Source organism: Macrobrachium rosenbergii, chromosome 1, assembly GCF_040412425.1.
Source record: "Macrobrachium rosenbergii isolate ZJJX-2024 chromosome 1, ASM4041242v1, whole genome shotgun sequence".
Taxonomy (NCBI): domain Eukaryota; kingdom Metazoa; phylum Arthropoda; class Malacostraca; order Decapoda; family Palaemonidae; genus Macrobrachium; species Macrobrachium rosenbergii.
The window spans coordinates 18,685,442-18,695,141 of NC_089741.1; the positions used below are offsets into that span (position 1 = coordinate 18,685,442).

The following is a 9,700-nucleotide window of genomic DNA, read 5'->3' on the forward strand; positions in this document are numbered from 1 at the left end:
ACCTAAGTTTGACTCTGTTTAAGGTGTTAAGGGGGATATATTGGTAAAGAAAAATAGAGAATTTCTTGGTTAATTTCCCAGGGGTGAAAAGGCCTGACTTTTTCTTTCAGGCCCTCGTACCTTTTTCTCTCTCAGGTCTTTTATACCTTTGAGGATCTGTTCAACCCTGTGGTTCCGGTAGGTGGCCAATTGCAGGCCTTCTGGCATGTTTGGAGAAACTTCAGAGCAGAACTTTGGGAGGTGGAGGTACTGAATGAGAGTTATGATTCCTTACAGGTTCTCCACGGGCATTGTCTCCTCTGTGCCTTGTCTAGTAGAAGTATCCTTTCTTCAGTAGAAGGTTATAATTAAGAGAAGAATGTAGTAGAGCAGATGTTGATACTCACCAGGATTTTACTGACTTTGTCGTAGTGCCATAAGCACCCAGAAGGTTATAATTAAGAGAAGAATGTAGTAGAGCAGATGTTGATACTCACCAGGATTTTACTGACTTTGTCGTAGTGCCATAAGCACCCAGAAATTGATGCCCGGTATTGGACATAACGAAACAGAACAACTTAATGCATCTCGCCGTTTGTCATGGTTTTTCCACGGTTATAGTGACTTTCTAGAAGAACAATTAGATGATTTGGTGGACATGCAGGATGTGTTTTCCACATACCAATAGATCCTCAGTTGAGCAAGTCCCTTCGGTGTTTATTTGCAAGGATGGTATTCCTGTTCAGGGTGCTTTGTCTCGAGTATCATGAGGAATTTGTTGCCCATAGAGGGATGGTGTCATCTTTTAGGTGCAAGAATTCTTTTATACTGAGTCAGGTGGGTCAAGTTACCTAACACTGTTGATGGTAATCCGAAGGCCAAGGATCTGTCACTTTGTCTGCCTCAGTCTCTGTGCATCATGATTTTCAGTACGCATCCCTAACTCCTGCTCAGTCATTCCCTATCTGGGGTTAAGGGTAGACTCATATTTTCAAGCTTTTCTGTAGGTAGAAGAATTGACACTTGTTCTGTTCAAAGAATTTGAGCCCTTAAGGAAGCTTCCTTCACTGTAATGGCTTTCTTTGTTAGACACATGGCTTCAATTAAGAATGTCAGGATAATCAGTTACCGTGTGGTCTTTGCATAACAGAATTGCAACTTGAATCTAATGTTTATTAAATCTTTTAAGTGATCCGGGACCATCACAGTGGTGTCAGGGTGGTGGAAAGTGTTGGAGATTTGTGGTAGGTTTATCCCTAAGAACTCGAACTCTTAGCTATCTGGAAGGGTTTCTGCAATGCAGACTTGGTCAGAAACTAAGTCATAGCAGAAAGAGTACGTCTTTGGCCAGAAATGAACAACATAGTATTGGTTTTGCAGTTCATTCCAGGGAAGGATAATGTTTTTGTGATTGAGGATTCAGGAAGAACAAGTTCTGCCCATGGAATGGTCATCATACCACAAGTCTGCCAGTAGCTGTGGAACGGGGGGAGCACTCAAATGTGGACTTGTTAGCAAGCTGATGTAGAGGAATGACCAGTCGTCTTCTACTTTCAGGGCCCTCAGGCTAAATTGGTGTATGTTTTTCTTCAAGTTTGGCCTAATTTAGATGCAGTTACTGTACCTTCCATTTGTTGGCTAAATTCAGATGCATTTACCTTACATTTGTTAACTCTGAGGAAAGTATTGAGTGAATTTCGAGTGCAGGAATTGCTCAGTGACTCCTGTAGAGTCTTAGTAGCCACAAAAGGAATGTTTTTTGGAGATTTTTGGACTTTCTAACACTGTAGGTCTCTCTCATACTCTATAAGTTCCGAATTTAACGTCTTTGATGGGAAAGGAAGAGGAAACACTTGTGTATCGTATTATGGCAGTTAACATTTATTTAGACAGGTTCAGACCTTACAGACCTTACAGTTCGTTCGGGTTGCCCCAGGTCCCTCAGTGTGAGGCACCTTTGATGTCTACCAGAGAATTGCTAACGCATCTTCCGGTATATTTTGCATCTTCCAGTCTTGGATGGTCTGGGATGCATCTTAACCAGGAAGAGGGAAAGTTAACCTTTTGTTTTGAGGTTTTAACAAATCTAGAGCATCTTTGTTAATGAACATGATGTTCTCTGACACATTTCATCAGGCTTGTGCATGAGAAATGTGTTCCATACCTTTCGCTTTTTGAGAAATTAAACTTTCATTATGTAGGAGCAGTTGCAACTTCATTTAGTTTTAAGACAATTTGTGGTTGTGATTAATAAGGTGCAGTAGAAGTGCAGTTAAATTTTTGCTGGTCACTATCTTAAGTACGTAGAATCACGTCCGAAAACGTTACAGCCCTTAGTCTGCTAATAGCAGTGGGTAAAGTCTTTTCCTGAACTGAAGAAAGAGCAATCTCTTAGGCTCTCTATTTTAAATCCCGGTTTTTAATATTTTGGGGTGCATGAAGGTACATACCGAGGAGCATACCTTTATATCATACAGGTATTTAACTTGAATTGACTCGTTTTGGGGGGCTTTTTACCCAGGCACAAGGTCCCTTCATGTCAAATCTATTTCATTCTGGCTGAATTGAAGCAGTTTTCTCCAAAAGGCTGCTCTTTACTGCACACATATGAGAGCTTTGCTCCCTGAAGAATGAGTTGGGTTTCACAGAAGTAACCTTTAGCTTGATAGGCTGAGCTGATTTTGTCTAGTGGCACTACCTGCCATTATCTTCTCACTATGGGAATCAGTTATTTTTAACAGTGGGTAAAAGTCATCCCAAATAGTATTAATTTTGAAAATAAAGTTTATGATTTGGATATTTATCTACTGTTAAAGTAGACCCCGCCCAATCCCACTACTTAGTGGGCTGTCAAGGAGAATTCTGACAGCTAAAACATTTGAAACACACCTGGTAAAGAACAGGTGTATGAGACACTCATCCGAGTCAGCGACATGATCTTTTGTTTGAATGCCTATTGTCACGGATATAAGCTATCTTTAACAGTAAGTAAGTATCCAAATAATAATTTTTATTATGAAAATTTGTCACATTTCATGTAAATGAACTTTTCCTTACTATATTGTTATAACTATCAAATTTACCATAGACTAGAAACTCTTCCTAAAGAATAGGACAATACCATGATTATTTGTGTAAGATCTAGATCTTTGGCCTTATGCATAGAAATTAGACGAATGATCAGAACTAGACTGGTATATGGAAAGATAATAAATTGCAATCCCATCAATTTAGGTCTTAAAATAGCATATAAACAGTGGTTTCATTGACCCATTTAGAAAATAGTAATTGTAGAGGCTTTGAAGGGACGGCATAATTTATCAATGTGTAGCACCCCAGACCAGGGAAACTTTGAGGTCGGCAAAATAAAAAAAAAATCACATCAATGGAAAGAGAATGACACATACTTACATGGTGTATAAATAAAAAAATTCTAAAAAATTTTCCCTACCTCCCACGAGAAGTTGAAAATTACTATTTACAACCCCTTGTGGGGCCTCATTTACAAGACAATCGTAAATTTTACCAACTTACATATGTTTTTTCTAATAAATAAATTTATTGTATTTTGTAAAATTATTACTGCTCACACAATATCAAAACAGATAAGAAATGAAAGCAGTAACAAGTTTTTGGCATATTTGTTGTAAAATATTCATGTAAAATTACGAGAAGGATGATTCAGTAACTTTTTTTTACTTTTACACGCTTTTTCTAATATTTCTTTGCCATTTTCTTTGTAAAATTACATTTACAACTGACATACTATCGTAAAAGACAAAAACAAAAACAACAGCAACCCCTTCGTATATTTACAAGCAAATATTAAAAAAGACTCCCGTGAGAGAGAGAGAGACGCAGTACTTCCCCCCTTGAAGTCACAAGCATTACTGATACTGGCCTAACTCTCATGTCTGTATAAAAGTTGCCATTAGTGAATTTATAGCATATAGAAGTATTGGCACCTTTGTTTTGAATCATTATTACCATAACAGTGGTGTGTAATGCTGCTTCACACTGAAGCTCAATCCGTCCACCTCCCCAAACCTGTTTTACTTCACACTGAGGCTCAATCCGTCCCATAAGGGTTAATGCTCTTTTCTGTGATGTTCCAAAAGCATTTGATGCTTTTTTTTTTTTTTGAAACATTACAAAATTTTTATTGGGATTTGCTGACTCTATAAATTCTTAAATGATTGTACTTTCAGGCATTTTAAGATGATGTAATACATGCATGCAGGAAAATGAAGCATTCCAAGATTGTGTATGTTTATTATAGCCATTAGTGACATTACAAAAGTTACCTATTGTTAAAAGTGTCATGATTGATGACTTTTTGATTAGCCAAAGATGTACTTACTGTATCCAGACCAGATACACCTATTTCTGTATCCTTATATTATCATTGCCTCTAGTGACACTTAATGCAAAGGGCATCTGTGAAATTCCACCACTCCTCTCTTTTCCGGTGCTATGTGTCTTACCAAACTAGTTCTCATAGTTTTTATCCAAGTAGGTCTGAATCTGAAAAACTACTCTGGTGCCTACAGAACCCAGCTGACACTATCATATATTGTTCTCCCAGGGTTGTGTGAAGGACATGTCCAAGCCATCTCCTTATCCCTTTCATCATTATCTCATCTACATATGGAACTTCATAATTTCCCTAATGGTATCAATCCTCATTTGATCTTTCCATCTGACTCCTTGTATTCTTAAAGCTTTTCTTTGAAATTGACAAAATCTTTTAGATATAATTTCGTTGTCTACCAAGAGTCATGTCTGTATTGTAATATACTGTAGATAGTACTAAATTTGTTTATAATCTTTTTTTTTTTATAGAACTTCGGTTTTGGTTTCCAGACGTATTTCAGCCTGCATATTGTTTGTTATTCCATCATTAATCTTTCACTAAAATTCCTACTTAGGGAGCCTGTACTGGATATTATTGCTGCTAAATACAGTATAGTGTTTGAAATATTCAGCTTCATTTATCATTTTTCTACCTAATGTTGTTTCATCCTTTGCATACTCTGTCCTCATTACTAACATTTTTCTTAGATTTGTTTCATTCCATATCTAGATGTGATTCATTCTGTTAAAGTTTTGTAAATCTGTGGTGTTTTACAGATTAAAATAGCACCATCTGCATATTCTAAGTCTGTCATCTTTGTTGTTTTTCTGGTCTTAACCTTCTTTTCCATCCCCAACCACTTTTTTCATTATAAAATCAGTGAGCAGCATGAAAGCTCAGAAAATCCACTAGAGGTTCATGGTTAAATACCTGGACAATTTGGGAAATAAAGTAGAAAGTAGGCCAAGTCAGAAAATTGTAGAGAACACGTTACCAGTCTTCATCCTTGTAATGGAAAAGCCTGGCATAAAATAATGAAGAGTGGGAAGCTTGAAATGATAAAAAAAAAACCCTTTTTACAATATATATGTATTTTGCAAATTAATTTACAGTATTTATATCAATACAGTGTAAAATCTCTAATTTTTTTTACCCATCTTTTGCATGTGTATATACTGTATATATTTATTTACTGTACAGTACATGTATCTACTGTGTAATTGCAAACTTTTATGTAGAAGCATGATTAGGCCTTGTTGTGAACAAATCCTTTAGAACAACCCTGTGAGAGTTAGGGTTTTTAGTGTTGTCTGGTTAAACTGTGGTACAGTAATATTTGTCATTGTATGAATATTGAATATCCTAAAGGAGGCAAGTGTAAAAGTCATGAAGTCCAAACATTTTGGTAATGCTGTATGCTGTACACAGTATTATATATGTGAATTTCAGTCCTGTTGAATTTAAAACTTTAATTTCAGGCCCTTAGCTTTTTAAGCAAAATAATGAAGTGAGAGTGTTGCTGAGAAAAATTAAGAAGTTATGGGAAAGAAATATGTATTTTTAACTTTAACTTCTCGTTTGTTTTATATCAGGATGTTGGTGGACAAGACAAAATACGCCCGCTATGGAGGCATTACTACACAGGAACCCAAGGTCTCATTTTTGTAGTGGATTGCGCTGATCGAGATCGTGTTGACGAAGCAAGGCAAGAATTGCATCGCATTATCAATGACAGGGAAATGAGAGATGCTATTATTCTTGTATTTGCTAATAAACAGGATTTACCTGATGGTAAGTGTTCAAATGAATACAAAAGTATAAATTTATTTGGCAAGTTATTTTATTGGGCATACTGCTTTTATGAAATGGTATTATGTGCAGTTACTTATTAGATAAACATTTTTCATTTATATGGGCTTCTGTTGTTCTTTCGAAATGTGCCATGCAAGTTCATGGCCTTTTGCCTTGTTCCACAAGGATGAACAGTGTAATACTTATGACTTATAATCACGTGAATTTTCTCTTCCAGCTATGAAACCTCACGAAATACAAGAAAAATTAGGGTTAACAAGAATTCGCGACCGAAACTGGTATGTTCAACCGTGTTGTGCAACAACAGGTGATGGACTATACGAGGGTTTAACGTGGCTGACCAGCAACCACAAATCATGATGATTTAGTGGAATGCTTGGCTCTTAGCTTCATTAGTCAACTCGGCAGAGAGAGATGGCGCCTCGTAATGTGGTTGAGAAGTTTGCTGGAACTGGGACGTATTTTAAAGTGTTGATTTTGTGAGTACGTAAACATCTCGCACATCGGGGGAAGTGTAACAGGCTGTTCTTGAAAGTTTATTGAAATGTTTTGATTAAGCATGGTGTTGTGAGACTTGAAAATGTGATATGTAAATGAACTCCTTGTCTAATAGATGCAGTGGTCACTGAAAACTGGGAAACAAATCATGCCCGAGTGGATCTCCTCGCCAGTTAATGAAGAACTAATGACCTGATAACAGTACTGTATAGCTGTAGGGTGCCATCTCCGCCTGCCAAGCATCATTTATAAATCTTGTAAAATATTGGTGAACATATATTTTTGATTAGTTGGATATTGTTTACAAAAACTTACCAAATGGATATATTTAGATGATCTCCTTTTGTTTTATCCAGCTGGGATAAATTTCTTTATTTTTTATTTTGAAAATCTGTTGTTGATGTAGATATGTTCAAAGGTTAATCTTTCTGAATAATAGTTAAGACATAATTTTTTTTACAATGGTGCATCCATAAACCTTTTTATTATTACAGAGTAGGTTTGGATTTCATGTAGGCAAGCTTTAGATTCCATTATTGGTCATATTTTCACTCGTTCTTCCCGGGCACAAAGACACAAAACTTGAGCACTGCACTTATAGTTTTTAATGTTGTACATAGAATTCATATGGTGCTCTCCAGATCTTGCAGGAGAGCAGCTCAAGGTACCCTGTTGTTAGATTTAAAAATAACAAAGCTAAGACAGAGTCCGTTAGAAGGACTCTTCCACGATAAGTCATATGTCCGATATGTCAGGGGTCAGTCATTTTTGACAGTGTATAGTTCCACCTATTGTATTTATTGTCTCAAGTTGCGAACATAAGTAGCTTTATGGGAATAGTTAATTTTATACACTTGAGAGTAGTATGAATTATGTAGTCATTATGATGTATATATTGACAGTAATGATATGCAAGTAGTTGGTGCATGTGATGCTTCATTGTAAAAATTTGGCTTGCAGTTACTTTGAAAATTACATTTCTTTCTAATTTTTATTTTGTTACAGTTACATATCTGCGTTCTTTTATTTTTGTGATAGGGTTTTGTGATAGTTATCAACAGGGCTTTCGCTGAGTTCATTCTTTGGAATTCTAAGAACTGACTTGCTCCTAGAAAATTTCCTTACAGATTTATTAGCAACTTGTAGGGTCAAGCTTAGAAGGCACAGTGAGGTTTGTGCATCTGTAATTGCCAGCATTGTCATGCTTAGTCGCAAGGTTATCAAGAAGCCTAATGGCACATTGCCATTTTCTATGCCGGTCACAATGTATAGTCCCATACTATGAGGATAATTTCAGTATTAGTTTCTGCTAACCTATGGATAACAAATAAACAGAAACATGTTTATTATCTTGTATCTTTTTCTAATATGTTTTGTTGTTGAGCATGGCACTTTGTCGATTGACTGAATGAAGTGTTTTGAAACTTGTGGAACCTTTTAACCGATCTTTAATGACAATTGTTCCGCTTAAGAGAGCACCTCCCACACTGCCATTAACATTTTTAATGTTTCTTGGGGTTTTATTTTTCCTCATTTTATGTTTAATACTATACAGTACTTGAAGAAAAAATTTAAGGAAGTTAATTTGTTAAGCTCCTGTCTTGTTGAAGTTTTTGATCCAGCGCTGTCTTTGGTGTATATTTTTTGAGTGCATTAAAGTATTTTATTAATGCTGTGTCATTTTCTTATTAGATCATCTGTAAATTATTTGAATTCGATGTAAATTTCATTATAAAAATGCTTAAGTTTAGATTTATGAGTGACTTTTCTGTCTGGAAAGTGATTGAGTCTTGTTAGGTATTGCATGACGGATATTACCTGCATTAATATTTTATTTCGGTTATTAATTTGTAGCATGTCACATGTGGATTGCTTAGTCCATGACAAAACTCATTAGTAGTTATTTTCCCATTCCGATAAAAGGACAGTTGTTTCTTTCTCTGTTCTTTATTTTGTGGGGATTAGAATCACTGCACATGTTATTTGAATTTATTGTAATATATTAGCTTTAATGTAAATTATTTGTCTTCAGATTTTTATAATGTAAAGGGATTTTCCTCTTGGAAATTTAAACCGCAAAGCACATAAAATGCACTGTGAAGTTTTACACCTCATGAGCTGCTGCTTGTACATTACATGTGCTTACTTAATACATAGTTATAATTTGTAAAATAAAAGTTTATTGTCATTTTTTATCTGATGCCAGTGGATGTAATGTAAGAGGGGCAGCAAAGTGATCGGTACTTTAAACTGCCTAAAATTGTTTATTGTATATTGTATTTTGAGTAAAGTTATAACAAAATTCTGTTTTTCTTTATGAGCGGGGAAGTAAAAAGAACATTTAGTTTTTTGAAAGGTAAAGACCAGAATATTTTCAGGTTTGACTTGTGTGTAATTGACGTTGCATTTAAAATGAAATTGATTTCAGTGGAACATCTCATTTATAATTTCTTTTTGTTGTACTAATACAGTACTCTAAACATAATGTAATTGTATTTTCTATTTGATATCCTGTCTATTTTGGAACAAGAAGTTTTAAAACTGAAACCTTTTTAAAGATGTTCTTTTCTTTTTAAGACCTCAAATATTCCTTTAGTTACCCTTCAGAGCAGCCATATCAGTATATAACATATTCAACATAGTATTCTGATTTCTTCAAAGTGATTATTTTGTATTTCTATTCCCCGCTACAGTGGGTGCACATCCCCAAAATGCACTAGGCTCTGTAAGGTAGTGCTGATTGAATATAAAAGTTACCAAAGTTCAGTCTGAAAGATAACAATAAAAGATTCTGGAGTTACAAAGAATTTGAAATATAATTCTTCTTCAAGGAATTAATTACTGTTCATTAGTGAGGAGAAGGATAGGACAAACCAGAAGAATTGTAATAAAAGCGAATTTGCAAAGAATGTTGGATTACTAGATTACTGTTGTAGCAAGGGAGTGAATTACTAGATTACTGTTGTAGCAAGGGAGTGAAACTTGAAACTCAGGTGTCATGTGGACCTGGACTTGGGACAATTTTGACTCATATTGAGTAATGTATAGGTATATGAA

General features: G+C 35.4%; 1 protein-coding gene across 3 annotated transcripts in view; it reads left to right on the forward strand.

Moving 5' to 3' along the window:
• Nucleotides 1-8,945, forward strand: part of LOC136839293 (ADP-ribosylation factor 6) — a 30,407-nt gene extending 21,462 nt beyond the window's left edge. For all 3 annotated transcript variants that reach the window (XM_067105182.1, XM_067105264.1, XM_067105354.1), the window contains exons 3-4: nt 5,926-6,124; nt 6,363-8,945. In XM_067105182.1, coding sequence (XP_066961283.1) covers nt 5,926-6,124; nt 6,363-6,505 — 342 coding nt within the window. In that variant the 3' untranslated portion in view covers nt 6,506-8,945. The remainder of the gene's footprint in view (nt 1-5,925; nt 6,125-6,362) is intronic.
• The last annotated feature ends 755 nt before the right edge of the window (nt 8,946-9,700 follow it).